The sequence below is a fragment of the Leptosomus discolor genome, chromosome 5, assembly GCF_034619465.1.
Source record: "Leptosomus discolor isolate bLepDis1 chromosome 5, bLepDis1.hap2, whole genome shotgun sequence".
Classification (NCBI taxonomy): Eukaryota; Metazoa; Chordata; class Aves; order Leptosomiformes; family Leptosomidae; genus Leptosomus; species Leptosomus discolor.
In genome coordinates this window covers 56,424,154-56,440,143 of record NC_141395.1, presented here as the reverse complement: position 1 = coordinate 56,440,143, position 15,990 = coordinate 56,424,154, and the positions used below count along the sequence as shown (strand labels likewise).

The 15,990-nt window shown below is 40.2% G+C and overlaps 1 protein-coding gene across 1 annotated transcript; it reads right to left on the bottom strand.

Moving 5' to 3' along the window:
* Positions 1-5,137: 5,137 nt before the first annotated feature.
* On the bottom strand, positions 5,138-11,729 carry LOC104343185 (RING finger protein 151). The gene is made up of 5 exons (XM_009947003.2): positions 11,510-11,729; positions 10,143-10,282; positions 8,194-8,356; positions 6,851-6,971; positions 5,138-5,880 (listed from the first exon to the last, which is right to left on the bottom strand). Exons 1-5 carry the CDS (start codon positions 11,713-11,715, stop codon positions 5,644-5,646), a joined length of 867 nt encoding a protein of 288 aa, XP_009945305.1. The 5' UTR covers positions 11,716-11,729; the 3' UTR covers positions 5,138-5,643.
* Positions 11,730-15,990: the final 4,261 nt, after the last annotated feature.

Here is a 15,990-nt window from a genome sequence, read left to right as displayed (position 1 = left end):
GAGCCTCGCACGCACCCGTGAGCGAAGCCCGCGGGAGCAGCGAGCGACGGCAGCGCGGCCCCGGCCGCGCCGTGCGGCTCCGGCCGCGCCGTGCGGCTCTGCCGGCCGCGGGCGGGGGCTGCCCGTGTGCGGGCAGGCTGCGGGGGCAGCACCGCCTCGGCTGGGCGAGGGGCCTCCTCCGCGGGCGGGCAGACAGACAGACAGACAGACAGCCAGTGGCGTCGTCTGCGTACCGGGTAGGGGCGAGGCAAGCGGTGCGCGCCGCGTCCCTCCAAAACCTTCGGCGGCTGAGCGGCCCTCGTTACACCGCCCGGCTGAAGGCCGGCGGGGCACCGCTCCGAGCAGCCGAGCTGCCGACCCGCAAGCTCCTGCGCTGCTCCTGCAGCCGCGACACCCAAGCTGTGAGCGCTCTGCCCGCTCAGGGGCTGCTCCCGCCGGGCAAGGGGACGCGCTCCAGGCAGTTAATGCCGGGTGGCGCACGCAGCAAGGTCGTGCTCTCGAGTGCCCCGTGTCCCGAGTGTTCCTGTTTAAGCAAACGCATCCCTAGATTACAACTTCTGAACCACTCTCGTTTTCCTGTTCCTGTATGTTCATACCTTACACGAGCTCTTGTAGTAGCTATGAAAAAATTACGTTAGGAACGAGATCCCTTCAGTTGAGCGACAGTGAATTAATTTTTCCCTTTTTGACAGTTTATTATCCTGCTGTCTGTGCAAGACAGGAGTGGCACACTCTTGTAGTCTAGGCATTTTCAAAGGCGCTTTGCCTTCAAAACAGCTGCTCAACCCATCCAGAAAGCGCCATCTGTGAGGCAGGACAAAAATCCTTGAGAAGAGATCCTGGTTGACTGAACACCTGCCTTGGTTATGGCTATATAGTCCCTCTATTTGGCAAACACAGCCTCACCTACTGCAGTGCTCTGACCCTGAATCAGTTTATTCAGGACTTCTTCCCATGTTGTGCAGCCAGCACACCTGAACTTTGCTATTATTTCATCTGATAAAGAGGGTACTCAAACTTCCGTAACAGAAAAAAAGAAGTGACCCAAACAACTGCATTAATTATGGTATAGACCCTTTATTAGTTCAACTTTTATACAAAGTGTACTTCAAAGTGATACAAATAGTGTTACTGCTTCTTTTACAGACCAGAGATTAAGATCTGTTAGGTACTGTTTTATCCTTTTTCTGTATATAAAGGTAGAAAATGTAAATAGGTTGGCAGTGAACCATAATGCTGGAAGACAGTTCAATGTTTGTTAATAGAAAGTTGCATAGAATTGTAGGTCTTTATAAAGGCATCTATCTACGTGGCAAGATCTCCCTGACCTACCATAATTCATCCGACAAGCAGTACGGGAGGAAGGCAAGGCTAGTACTGCTCCTTTGAAATACTATCCAGCACTTCTAAGTAAAATGGCTGCAGAAAAGCACCATGCAAGAAATATCCGAGAGGACAGCACATGGAAGATTTGATTTGCAAGGCTACCCATGTCTATAAATCTTAGCAAGTGTTTGCCGCCTGGGACCTACTAATACATTAAACTTCTTAAAAATGCCTAAGAACATTTGAGATAGATAAACACTTTTGGACAGTCAAAATACGTCACTAATTAGGTATTTTGCTTGATCATGTCATTCCATTCCCTCCTGTGCTGACGAGAAACTCTTGTATTTGTGTGCTACTAAATTAATTTATCTCATATGAGGCTGTTACTCCAGTACTAGAATCACACGAACTAAAACCTGCCACCTTAATGAGCAACTCCACCAAAATTCTCACTTGCCACTCCTGCATCTGACTCAGATGGATGCATCGTTCTCAGTCCCACACCCTTTGGTGAAACTCATCTGAACCTACAGGAAGCTTTCCCCAGAATTACTGTTCCCACCTTAAATAAAGTAATCCTGGCAGCAATGGTCCATACTGGCCAAGACCACCAGCAATTTTTTGCTTTGCGAGGAGCAGAGGAGAACAGTGAATGCAGTTTTAATGCTGAAGGGAACAGAGGAAACAGTATGTTGTCTTGCATTTGACCTCTCACGCGCAGAACTCAGTTTAAGGGAACTAGCTTACATGTGGCCTCTTGGGTCTTCAGAATAAATGTGTAAACATTGATTTTCTTTAAAAGACAAACTTAACACTTGCTTTAAAATAGTAATATCTTTAAATCCATCCTTAATGTTACTCTTTCTTGCCCAATTCAATGTATTAATTAATAAGGACTTGCTCAACTCCTTGTAATACCCTGTGTCTCATCTACTTAACAGCTTGCTCTCTCCAAGTTTCATTTGTGAATCTCCCAGGCTTGGTACTATCACATCTCGCACCCACTTAATTGTGGATGAAGGTTTACTCTCCGTTGAATTCTGCCGCTAGGTCAGCTGTGGTGCCACACGGCAGCAGTTTTCACTGGGGAGCCAGCTGGTGGCACAGGCTGGTGCAGCTGCACCGCCACTCTCGGGCTGAGGGACGCCGGCCTGCACTTACCCTTTCCCTCCGCTCTCCCAGCTCCACAGTCTTCGCTCTCCCTCCTCTAGCTGCCATTAGCGGCAACTAAAAGTACAAGAACTGTTTGCAGGGCTACTGGCCCGTTTGAGGAACAGTTCCACTTGCTCTCAGCACAGTTCCACTTGTGAGGAAACGGAAGTGATTAATGTGTGATTTGGCATGAGAACAGTAATTCCAGTAATTCGGTGATGGAGCCCTCCTGTAATGCGCTTTTAGCAGTGTCTCTCATACAATCCTAAGACACGCTCATGACTAGGGAAGGAGCATTTTCAAGTGAATGCCTTCACTTACACCAAGTCTACTACAATATCGGGACCCTTAGTTTTTATAAAAAGGATCAACAGACTATTTGAAAGAAAGAAAAAAATCCCTTGCTTCTGCCGGCTGCTACTAAGAGCTGTGTAATACATGAGACTGGCAAAGCTAAAAGTAGACAAAATATTAACATAATGGGCTATTTAATTTCAGCCTAGTTAATTAAAAGACAGGTAAAATGATGACCACACTTCAGCATACACCACCCTGCGAGTGGTTCATTAGCAGAGGAGGATCTGAAGTGTGGAACAGTTACTAACACAAAGGAATGAGATTAAGCTTAAAGTAACTGGAGGGATCTGACGCTATTAGCTACTATGTGCCTGTTTAAAATATCTCTGCATGTGCTTCTTTGCTGCTAAAGGAAACCCAGGCTGACAGGTGATTCCAGCAGCTGGTGGGCCCAAAGTGTTGCCACATTTCAACGCTGGAAGTTCAGACTCTCCAGAGCTGGCACCGAGAAGCTACATAAATTGCACAGCACAAACTCCTTCCTTACCACCTAGGGTGCCTTTTCTCACACAGTTTCATGTCTCGTATGTCACTTAGGGGCTGGAGAGCAGACCAAATGCCAAGTAAATATTAAATAAAGCCTATTTCCTATACTAGAAGGAACATAGTCGTAAATAAGTCTAAACCAAACAAATGCAGAGATCCTGTTATGGAGAAAACACAGAGCTAATAACTTGCTGTTTTCTGTGGTCAGAACAGAAACGACTGGATGATCATTACTGCCCTCCGACCTGGGAAAGATGATCCAGCTCATCTGAGTTCTACAGGATTTTGGAGTAATTTTCTTCTTTCACATTAAGCAAAGTAGATAAAGTCACATCACAGAACCGCACAGTTACAGCACACAGAAAAGCACCGATTGATTCCAATAGCATGAAATCTGGTGTTGCCAAGAAGCTTCAAAATTAGTGTGAATGCTAAAATAGTCACACAGACCGCAGACAACAACAGCTTGCTCATTTAGAACACAAGGTAACAAAAGCATTCTTACTCTCTACCTACAGCTTTAATACGCACACCGATGTATGTCAGTTGACTGCTGAATGTTCAGTGTAAATGAAGGTCTTCCCAAATTACAGCTACTGTTCTACTCTTTCAGATTGTTACACACAGCTGCTTAAGAGATGTGCTATGTCATGAGTTGGTGAGACTGCTATAGTGACCTAAATACTGCCAATGATTCTAACTTAATCTAGAATATAAGGACTGAAAACAAGTAAGTATTTGGACATAACTCTTCCTATGAATGTTTTCTTTTAGGTAAAAAACCCCCAACATTTACAGAAGGGTTATTTCTGTCAGTTTTTAAATGCTCTACACCTGAACACGCGCACATCTGCTTCAGTGGTACTAAAGAAACATCAGTTTAGGAGGATTTATTAATGCCCAAAATTAAGACAGCTCTGACCGCAAGTCTTCATAATGCAGAGCACGTGCTGCCTCTCTCTTTGGTTGTGCTGTTAGCCATGAAAACATTGCTCCGAGTGACAGCAAGGCATGCACAGGAATTTCTAAATTATAAAACTAGCTTATTCGGATTGTGGCACCTGCACACATTTTCCTGAAAGTTCAAAACTGATTTAGCACACACTTTACATTCAGTAAACAGCAGGCCAGGTTTTTCCCCAGTTACTCCACTGAAGAGCTGCAACAGATAGAATATGGCTTAGCTGTACCACTGAAAACAACACAAATAGGCTGTGCGGGAAGTTTATAGGAAAGTCTTTGAGCTGTACAGATTTCTCATGCAGTCCTTACAGACAAACACCTTCTTGATTCAGTATTTGTGGGTCTGTTAAAAAAATCCTTGCTCTTACACAACTGCAAACTTGAGTACTAATAAAGATGTCCAAAGTCCAAGGGACTGAGCAAGTGTTTATCTGTTGTGGATATTAATGTTCAAGTAGCCTTAAACCTGCCAAAAGAAAACTAAGAATACTCTAGGTATTTATATATGCTTTAACATTACTGAGTACTGAATGGGCTGGTCTTGACCTTAAAGGACCCTGTAGAAATAGTTGATACTTTCACATGTAAAAGCTCCAAATTTTTAAATGACACACAGATCCCCTCCCATGAACTCCAAGTTGCTCACACATCTATTTGTAATGTTTTGGATGACACTGTTACCTTGAGCTTTGGTATTAGTCTCTTATGAGTGTATCAGCCTGGGAAATTAGAGAAGCTCTAAAATAAAAGTCAGCCTCACCTGAAACTGTTACATAGCAGTAGAATTACAATTTAAAGTGCTTTCTTTCCACCTTTGAAACATACCTTCTACAGACTATAAACAAACAAAATCTATTTCTACTACTGACTTACTAATTCTATTACTGACTTTTCCCAAAATTAAGTACACCCCAAATATCATTACTGATGATCACATTTTCTTTCTGTTTCAAGTATAAGCATAAACTAGACCTAAATGGACTGTAATGGAATAGGAAGGAAATAACCTTTTAAGTATTTTTCACTTCAAAAGGCTCTAGCTTGCAGGCCTGGAAAGACTCCTGTAAATGATGCACTGATGAGATAACAAACCAAGTCTCCTTCTCCCTTGTTTTTATAAAAACGTTAGCTAAAACCGTATTTGCCATTACTGGTTTTAATGCCCAGTGTTCCCTAAGAGAAAATTCACCCATTTGTTTTTATCCCCCAAGAGGAAATAAAGTATTAATCTACATTTTAGAAGAAAACAAGTAAATCAGGAATGACATAAAGTTTACCAATCATTCACAGAAAGTAGAAAAGTTTGCCAGATGGTCACAGAAATTGGAAAAAAATTCTTTTTGAGCTTACTTCTGTTTAGATAACTGTAACTTCCCTAGGTTTTCGTTTTACACTCTCTAGTCGTGTCAGAGGGCGGAAATTTGTTAACTTCCTGCTTCCTTCTGTAGTAGTCAATCGACAGTCCTTCTGCAGCCCCCTCAGCAGCTCCGTTAGTTCCCGTTTTTCCAGCTCTGCCTGCTCCAGCTCTTGACGGTGCTGTCTCTCCGCAGCCATCAGAGAGCGTACATCTGACATCATTCGTGACATCTGACTCTGAAACGCAAATACAAATTCACTGCAAGAAACAAACTCTTTTGTAACGATGGTGGCATGGAGTCAAATTGGCCATGCATGTAGGGTGATGTATTACAAAGAGTAAGCAACACTGAAATAATTTCTTGATAGTGCAGCCAGTGTAAACAATTTGAGACACAATCCGGCGTTCGCCTTCTGAGACGGTCTTGTTTCAAAGGCTCCAATAGTGTTTTCCTAAAAGTGCAAAATGTTTCTTATAAAGTACAGTAAGAAACAGTGGATTTACCCCGTTGCTGCTTACATTTTCTATTTCAAGACCCCAACCAAAATAAGGTTTTGTTTATGTTCAGGTACATTCTTCAAGGATTTCACATCAAATCCAGTAAAAATAAAAATGTAAACTACAAAGCACACCCATTGCTTTGGCTTTAAAAATCACTGTTCTGTGATGTAAGAAGAACAGGATGAATGAAAAGACAAGACGCCCTTGCTCGTTACTTGATTAAGTTTTACAGTGCAACTCTCCAAGCTTTTGACCACAGCTGAACAGTAGCGTAAGCACCACTGTCTGCGGTAGGGCTGTGTCAGCCCTTGATTAAGCCACTTTGGATAGCACTAAAAAAGGAGCTGGGTATTTAATTACACCCAATTTGTGATGCATGCCCTATGTTTATAGACACTGGAAATGAGTTTCAGACTGATTTGCCAACATGATATGCCTGCACAGAACAATGCAGTCCTCGCACAGGGGTACCCAGGTTAGCTCCAAATGAATTTGAAGTAGATAAACCACATGAATGCAGCACTCAGCCTGCTTCTCAACAGAGCTGATTAGTCTGGCAAAGCATCGAGCTAACACCTGTTTTGCTTCCCATACTTAATGTAACTCTCATCTGTATGAGACCACACTTACAAAATAAGAGACCGCTACTGGGAAAAGCAAAAAACTAGACTGTTAGGAGAGGAAAAAAAAAGTTATCATATTTACCTTTAGTTCTTCAATTTCATTTTGCAGAATACTCTCTTTTTGGACCATATGCCTTCTCTGTGAATCTAACCTTGACTCCATCTCATGTTTTGCCTCCTCCACTCTGCAGATCATTTCTGACCTAAAAAGTTTATTTCTCCTTGTTAAGTCTGGTAAGCACAGAAAAAACAGTATTTTCAAGTTCCAGAAAACCTTCTTGCAGCGAAACAGCCTGATCTGATACCCATCATACTATACAGGACACCCCTCTAGAGGCAGGACAGTACTATTTATTAATGTAAATAAAACTAGCATTAAAAAGTGCATTGTGCCTAGGGAGCACCAAAGTGACCCTGCACAGCCTATGTAAGGGACCACGGTATCATATTCCTGAAGTAATCCTATGTGCTCAAGAGCATCTATTTATGATTTAAATGCTTTACTGCTTTTCACCTACAGTATATGCTTGCTTAGTATTACTAAACACATGCAGTCAAGATAAAAAGTGTGAATGCTGTAGTATTGCTAAACATGTAATCTTGTCACTCTCATGCTGGACACTAAATGACAGTACGCAGTAAACTATGACAACCTAACCGTTCCCACAGCTTCACAGCCAAAAACTACCTTACCCTTTCGAGTTCAGAAACCAGGTAGGAGAAGCCCTTGTGTCTCAATGCATTTAAACCAGGTTTGAGCCTGGCTTCGCAGCAATGTTCAAGAGCACAAGACGTGGTGAGTTGAAAGACAGAAATGGGAAGGAGAATGGGCGTAGGGAAAAAAAAAAGTCCAACTGGAGTATCATGGAAAGGGAAAGCTACAGAAACACATATAACAGGAGAAAGAGGATGCTGGTAAGAAGAGTCACATTCACCAACTGTTATTAATCTGCCAGGATTTTAATAAAAATTGAAAATCAGATCCTCGGAGGTTTAATCTATCAGTCTGTACCTGCCAAAATAATTAGAGATTTTTATCTTCTGGATCTGTAAAAATATAGACTAAATATAATTATTAAATCATGTGACTTTGGGTCTATAACAGGCCAACGGAAAAATGAAATTGTCAACTTCAGTTTTCTTAGGTATTCTGTCATTTTACATAGTCAACTCACAGTTTTGTTCAACTGCAGGCAATGATATTTTAGGATTTATAACAACTTGGACAAAAAATCTAACAGCAAAAGAATCAAAACAGTAAGAATTTAAAGCCTATGCTGACTAATAATACTCTGGCCCATTAGTATTAAGTAATTGATGGACTATTTAACACATACCAGAATCCAGTGCTAGTATTTGAAGTGCCTTATGCAGTGATTTTAGGCCCAGACTAACACAAGCATCAAAGAAACAGAAGATTTGTACCGAAGTAGTTCTAGCTCGGTTCTTAGCTCTGCTACACAATTATGCTGTGTGTCTTCTGCACTGAGAATGGTGTAACCACAACCATTGGGGCATTCGCGGCTCCGATATTCACACACTGCCAGGTGACCATCTAAGTTACGTCGTTCAATCTGAACTGTACAACCTGAACAGGAACAGTAAGGTAGGCCAGCTGTTTACAACTAACAAAAGCATTTTAATTAATTCCAAACAAAAACACTCAAGCAAGCAAGATGAAATATCCCGAGCTAAGCAACTGTCAATCTGTTAAAGCATGAAAAAAAGTAATTTCTTTAGAACATGAAATATGACAGTTATAACACACAAAACTAGTAATAAAACACTCTTAAAAAGTCTTATTAAAATATTTTTTCATTAATTTGAAAATACTGAAAAACTGGAAGTAGGTATTTTCTGTAAAGCCTTCTACTGTTGCTCAAGCGTTAAAGCAACTTCAGTAACCACAGTGCGGATGCCAAGCTAAGACCCCAGCAGCTTGCCTGTGGCTGGAATTGATTTAGAATGCACATGTGTAAAAACAATTACGTTATCAAATTTAGGAAAAAAAGGTCCAAAGACACATAGTAAGAGAGATGTGGGCCAGATGGAATGTAACCTTGTCTTCCTGACATGTGGTTGGTCTTGTGTATAAAATACTAGACCACGTAAATAAACAAGAATGTTTATTGATGAACATCTAATAACTGATGCAAAACTAGAACATTTCCACAGAAATTCTAGGATACAAACTTTACAAATCTGTAGTGATTAAAAGTAAAACGTAGAGAACCAAAAATGAACACTATATAAATTACTGCTACATTTAACACTCTGAACTTCAAGTTTGTAGTCTTAATGTTTAAGCTTTGAGGCGCTGTTTGCTGTAATACATACTTGCATTAAATTTGAAGATAAAATTGATGTAAGAAAACTGAAACAATGAAGCAATGAAACTTGCCAACGAACCACATCAGAAAATTACAAAAGACAGCCCTCCAGAAGAGCTTTACTAACAAATAAAACAATTTGTAACTGAGGTACTCAAAATACACTCCAATGTATTCTTGAGAAAGAGTTCAAGGGATGCAAGAGCCCTCACACCCTGATCACCAGACATCAGAGAGGTGGCGTGGGAACCCTATAAATGCTACCATTTCCGCAGAAAGTGAAACAGGTGAATCTGAAGCATCCGCAGGAGTCAGTTAACTGCTGAAATTATAACTTCCAGTGGAGCAATTCTAGCACCTTAATCTTCTTACAATTAATTACAATGGCAGACTTGACTACACCTTTAGCATCATTAATCAGAAATGAACTTTGCCTAGGAACATACAGCATTTTGAATAAAATCGGCTGGGAAATTTTAAAAGTACGTTCCCTTTTAGCAGCATGTTTCTTCATCAGGAGGTGGAGGTTTGTTTTGAATGAAAACCTTAACATGAACCTAACAATTCTAATCAGAATTTAGCTTAAAACAATTCTTATTTCCAAGATACGTTTTTGTTAAAACCAGGAGACAGTGAGCGGATGCACAGGTACCAGGCAACCAGCTGTTTGATAAACAAACTGCGACCCCCTAAGAGTTCCGTAGATGCTATTACACTGATTCCAACATCAAAACAAGCAGTCAAAATTGAAAGACAAACTCATAACTTGACAGAAAGCAAAACAAATGCACTACTGTATTTTCCTAAATTTGAAGTCATAGTCACTCATTTTGGTTAGTTCTTGGATAAGAAATTGTTGCTAATGATCATGATTGCCTTATACTGGTAATACATTTGGGTCAACAACATTGCTGTAAAGTGTGGATCATGCCAAAGCTTCGATTTTCTGTTTGGAAAGATCGGCCATGATTGCCATTCTGTTGACAGATGACAAACATATGTTTTCTGAATATAAAGGAATCAGCTTCTCTGAACATTACTCACCGGCATTGGAGCAAGGTATCTGACTGTATTCACACTCCCGTTCATGCCTGTCTATAGACTCCAGAGAACAAACCATTTCACAGCCATACTCTCTGTTTTTGCAATGCAGCTGAAGACGGTTTAAATCATTTTTCATATATCTACACACGAAAAAAAATAATTTGTTCTTAAATCTGGGAACATTATTAAAAAAAAATGTATTTTCAACTTTTGGGAAAAAAAAGTAAGATTCCAATCTGCCTCAGGAAAAACTGTGAACAATCAATTAAAATTTTTTTTTCTTGGAATTTAAGGGACCATATTGAAAAAGAACAGGCTTAAAACAATGTTAATGGAAAATTCAGTCTCCAAAATTAAATGTGCTAATGAAATCTTTATTTTTGAATAAATTTTTTACTGTGACCTTTCACTAGCTCAGCAGATATTACCAATAACAATCACTCGGGCTACTCGTTCATCATTTGTGTTTCTAAACATGCCAAACCAAACTGACTCCAGTGAGTACAGACAAAACAATCTATAAATTAAACGCTAGGGTTCTGTCTACAGTATACTTCAACTTCCCAGGCAGTAAAACCTCAATGACAACAATACTGGGAGTACTAATGGAGTTAATTTAACATTTGTGGCTGAAGGTTTTAAACACAACATAGCTGTTAATCTGAGGAAGACTAGACAATGCAGGGGTTCAACACCAAGCAGTGTCTACTGATGAAACTGTGTGTTGGCAATGGCAGGAGTTAGTAGCATGGAACAGAATGGAAAAGTTCTGTCCGAAAGGACCCATAATGACCACCTTGTCCAACTGCCTGACCAAGTGTGGAAGACACTTGTGAAAACAGCCTGCTTACATGACAAGGTGGCTCATAACAGATAGTCTTACGGCTAAAGACCTTTTAAAAAAGGATTTAAAGGCGAGAAGTTTGGTTCTTATCTGCAGGAATTATTCATTACAAACCCCAGTACAGTATCTAGGTAAGACTCAAAAGAAAAACAAAAGATATATAGTGTTTAGTGACTGTTGTCAAGAGTTGCTTTGCCTGCTTTCTCTAAAACATTATGTGAAAGTTTTGATGCTCTAGAAGAAATTCAGAATAATATCCAGACAGATAGCTAGGATCAGCATTCAAGATATAAAATGGTGGAGAACAAACTAACTGTTCTTTCCATTTTGAAATTTTAATACCTTGAAAGTTTATTATAAATGGAAAGTGCTAATGCTTTCACGCAAGTGACTGATTTCTGCCATAGGCATATTGGATAAAGACAATTTGAGTGGCAGTAATGACAAGAGATGAAGCTGTGCAAGCAAAGTTGAGAAATCCTAAATTCATGTAATTTCAACATACAGCAGCATTATTGTATACCTGTAGAGAGGTCGTAGCAAAGATACATCAATCATTTGTCTGTCTTCAGGGCAGTTACTGTGATGAACAAGCCATCCATGTATACAAGCAGCACAGAAAGCGTGTTCACAAGGAGCCTGTAATGGATCTTCTAACACATCACGGCAGATGGAGCATAATAGCCCGTCATTGACGTAACCGACGAAACGCTCAATATCGTAACCCATAATCTCCACACACTTTCAACCTAATAAAACAACACAGAGAAATAAAGCAGTCTTTGTCCTGAATCTGTGTGGTTAGATCCACAAAAAGGCCTCGAAGCAATTCTAGAAATATAAAGAACTTACTGTGACTAAAAGAGTGAGAATACAAACACTTGCACAGTTTGGAGGCTTTAAAATTTAAGTGAAAATTTGAGGACTGTACTGCTGGATGTCAGAATCCTGATTTTCTGTCAAGATCCTCTGAATTCTGAAAGCAGAGACTTTAGCATACAGTTGAGCTGCACCTGTTTTGAACTGTTACTGAACACAGTTCTAGCAGACACTGTGAAACATATAGTTTCTATTTACTTGAATTCTACCTGAAGCAGAAACATCATAGAAGTTGAAATACAAATGTTTGCTTTCCATTTTAATGCCTTTTACATAATGCCTAACAAACTTACAAAACAGTGTCCTTACAGACAGTAGCTGTGGCACTTTTAGCTAGCAGATTTTGTACTTACAAACTGCACATCACTTAATGTGTTGCTTTCATACTGAAAAAAAAGAGCTAAGATTCTCTGCTCACTGTAGACTTCCATTCCAGAGGGAACAGCATGAAATCTCCACATGCCTACAGAAATACTTAATACTCAGAAAGCAAATGAAGCCAAAACTGCAGCTAACCCAGAAATTATGAGGAGCTACTGTCTTCTCCTACTTCTCTATTGTATAAAATCAAGCAGCTTTTAAATGGATTTGAAAGCTTTGTGAAAAAGAACTAACAGGCAATCAGCTTTCATCAAAATCCTATCATGAAAAGCCTAGTAGAATTTGGTAAGACTCCAGAGAACTCACTTAAAAGAATATGTTTTAGGCTTCACATTCCTCCTTAACATACAAAATTACTTTTGCAATCCCACTGAGACTTGTGAAGAGGTTTTCATTAGTTATGAGGTTTTACAAATTAAACAGAAAAGGACAATATCCTACCTTTTTAGATTTTACTACATATATATGTAGTTTGTCCAAATACTTCAGAAACAGTTTTCTGACCAGTAAGATATGTAATAGTTCCTTCCTTCAGTTTTCCTTCACTGCTTTATTATGCCTATGAGAAAAATTAGAAAGAAAAAGGCTCAGTGGTGTCTCCTAAGTTACCGAGTCCTACGTCTAACCAGCTAGCTGCTGAATAGATACTGTCCTAACAGACCACTAAAACAAAACTTTCCAAAGCAAGCCACTGTAAAACATACAATTCAACACAAGAGAGATCAGGGGGAAGAAAAGACTCATCAATCTCTTTCACTTATTACTGATGCAGATACTTATAACAAAACTGATCACCATTTAATTTTGAAGCCTTACATCTTTGTAAGACTGAAGACAACAGAGTTCATTATTACTGAAAAATAGCAACTGATAAAATTATATTCCTTAAAAAGATGAAAGTTTCTTATCTAACCCTGGTTTTATCTGGGCATGATATGCAGTTCATTTTTAAAACAAAACTACCACAGTCAAGTTCATTGTATCGACAAATACCATTGCTTTGATGTGTAGCATAACTAAGATTGCTCACTTAAAACAAAAAATTAAAAAGGACGTCATGACTCCAACCCCTTAAGTTGGTATCTACCAACTGCAACATGACATTCAAAGAGATCTCAATCTGAATTAGAACTGTGTAAGAATCTCTAAGGACTGATGTCAAATTTTGCTCTAAATGGGAAAAAACTCCGCAATTCACCTTCATGAATACAATATAAATCTGAAATTTAGATCTTGTATATCCGAGTATCAAAGTGTATTTTCACTGATTACGAAAGGTGCTTGTGTTAAAAGGGTGTTTGCTACGATTAAAGTTAATAAAAGCTGTAATGGAAGCATACAGAACACAAGCAAGGCCGCATTACTCAAATACAAAGCACATCATCTGCCACGCAGTTTCCGTATTGTGTTTTGTTTCTACTGGCACATTTATCGCACACGCAGCCAACACCAGGGCTTGCAGGGGTGCTTGAGCTGGCTTTAGGTTAGCTGGGACACCTACTGGCCGGGTCACCTAGTGACAGCGTTGCCACAGCAGCGGGGAGTGCAATCCACACCGACTCCTGACAAGGGCTCAGGCAGATTTCAAAGGCTGCATTTAGCCTTGTGCTTCTGCGGCCACATTGTCATCAACACCACGGTGAAACTATGGTGACAGGTACCTGGGATATGCTATTCCTTCGGCCACCGCATGGACACTCTAGGTCTTAAAAGAGTCTGCTCCAGAAAATACCATATTATGGAGGTGACAAACAATTGTTTTTACACTTGTTTCCTTGTATGTTTTTACAGATCTCATGCAGCCCGGGAATTCAGGACTTTGCTAGTTCAGCGTGAACAAAATGAGCATTAAGTTGGCACAAAGCTGTGCTGTAAGACAGCAAGGACCACAATGGGAAGTTACAAAAGTGGAGAACAATGTTAATTACCAGTAGCAGAATGTGAAGTCAAGTACTAGTTTCCAGTACTGATGAAAACATTGAAACACAGAGTATGTTTATGCCGGAGGACTGTTAAACAGCACATATACATCCTATAGTTTGAATTGTGAGCCTAAAATTTTGATTTGGCTTAGTGGATCCCCGAGGACTCAGCCTTTAGAAAACTTTCACAGAGATGTAAGCCAAGTCAACAAAACTGTGAGTATTTTTGCTGTCCTAGTTTCTGCTCTACTGGAATTGCAGATGCTGTAAGCTACATTTTGCACATCTTGCTGATCCCTCTGAGCACTAAGTCTTCAAGACACTCTTTGGTATATTTTAACAAGTTTGAAGTCTATCAGAATGCAGGAAAGAGTATTTTTATCAAGTGGGAAACAAAAAATTTATTTGTGCTTGACAGAAAAATGAAGTGCAACAAGTGTATATATACATATGAAGCCCCAACAAAAAACAGAGCTCAAACGGAGAGTGGATGGGAACTTCGAGGCAAAAAAATACAATCAAGGGGACTTCTGATGAGAATTTCAGAATGTTTTCAAGACTGATGTTGGAGCAGCACCATCCCACACAGTGCCAGAATCCTTGTGGCTTTGAGTCTTGAGATCTATGACAACATCTGTCACTGAAGTCCCAGACCTCCTCTGGTAGAAATTTCCTGACCTGAAGAACCAGAGATGTTTTATCTTCTGCCAACTCCAAGAGATGCACTTTAGTCAACAGGTAAGCAGAGGGAGGGCATCACATGAATGCCATGTGCTCTAGCAGTACAGATCACTTTACTCAGTATTTCCACCATAAAATGACATAATTTTGGACTTCTGTGCTTCCTCAGAAACTTCTCTCTTCTCAACTTGGCCTCAAAACCTCTTCTTCTATTTCTATCACAATTCACCAATTGTCATGCTCTTTTTTTGTTTACAGCTAGAAACCATGTAATTTATCATTGCCTTCCCACACCCCACTAACATTTCCAAACCTTGCCTTGTGTTTGGTTTCTCTGGTCCGGAATTTTGCCCATAACCAGCGACACTGTCCACAAGGATATCTAGAATTTGTAGGTGCCAAATCTGGAAGGCAGAAAACCCACAAACTATTACATGCTCTCCCCATGGTTTTTGACAAAGCAAAAATCTCCTCCAAACTTCAGAGATACTTGCTGTCATCCCACTTTGTTTGCCAGGCAGATGCACACCTAAAACCAGCCTTGAGCTATGTACTGCGCTGTGTGGATGTAACAGCAGAGAGAATATGGATGGGAAGTAGCTCCCAACAGCATAATCGCACAGGTTGCTAAATGTCTGGCACTAATCAAAGCTATTCCATTCTAAAAATCAGGACACTGAGGTCAGATTAGTAACTGCGTTTTTTTTGTCTGTAGTTTTTCCCTGATTTTGAAAAACTGTTTCTTTTCCACGTGACAAAACAAAGCATAACTGTTTGAAAGGCTGGACTGAGTCACAACAGAACTACAGATGTGCATCACTACGCATTTTCAGAAGTGCTATGTGGCTGGAAGAACAATCCATGCAGTACCCAGGGATGAGGTGACATTAAAATACAATATTGCTTCAGCTTCTATTTTCACAAAGGTACCCTGTGCTTTCAATCCTGCTATATAGAAGCAATGTTTTAGGGTGTCTTATGCCACTTGGCCACAGTCACTGTAAGCCACTTCAAGCCAGAATTAATGCCCAAAGAGGCAGGCTCACCCCTTCAACTGTGACAGTACAAGCTGTTTCTACAGCCACCTGATGTACATAACTGACCTGTTTTAAGACCCAATTGGAAAAAAATAAAAAAAGTT

Bases quoted from the DNA above. Each gene is read 5' to 3' on its own strand.
- LOC104343185 (XM_009947003.2), bottom strand. From the start codon at position 11,715: ATGGGTTACGATATTGAGCGTTTCGTCGGTTACGTCAATGACGGGCTA. The intron at 10,283-11,509 runs GTATACAATAAT...TTTCGTGTGTAG, and splicing joins TTGCTACGACCTCTCTACAG to ATATATGAAAAATGATTTAA. The intron at 5,881-6,850 runs GTAAATATGATA...TTTGCGTTTCAG, and splicing joins ATGAAATTGAAGAACTAAAG to AGTCAGATGTCACGAATGAT.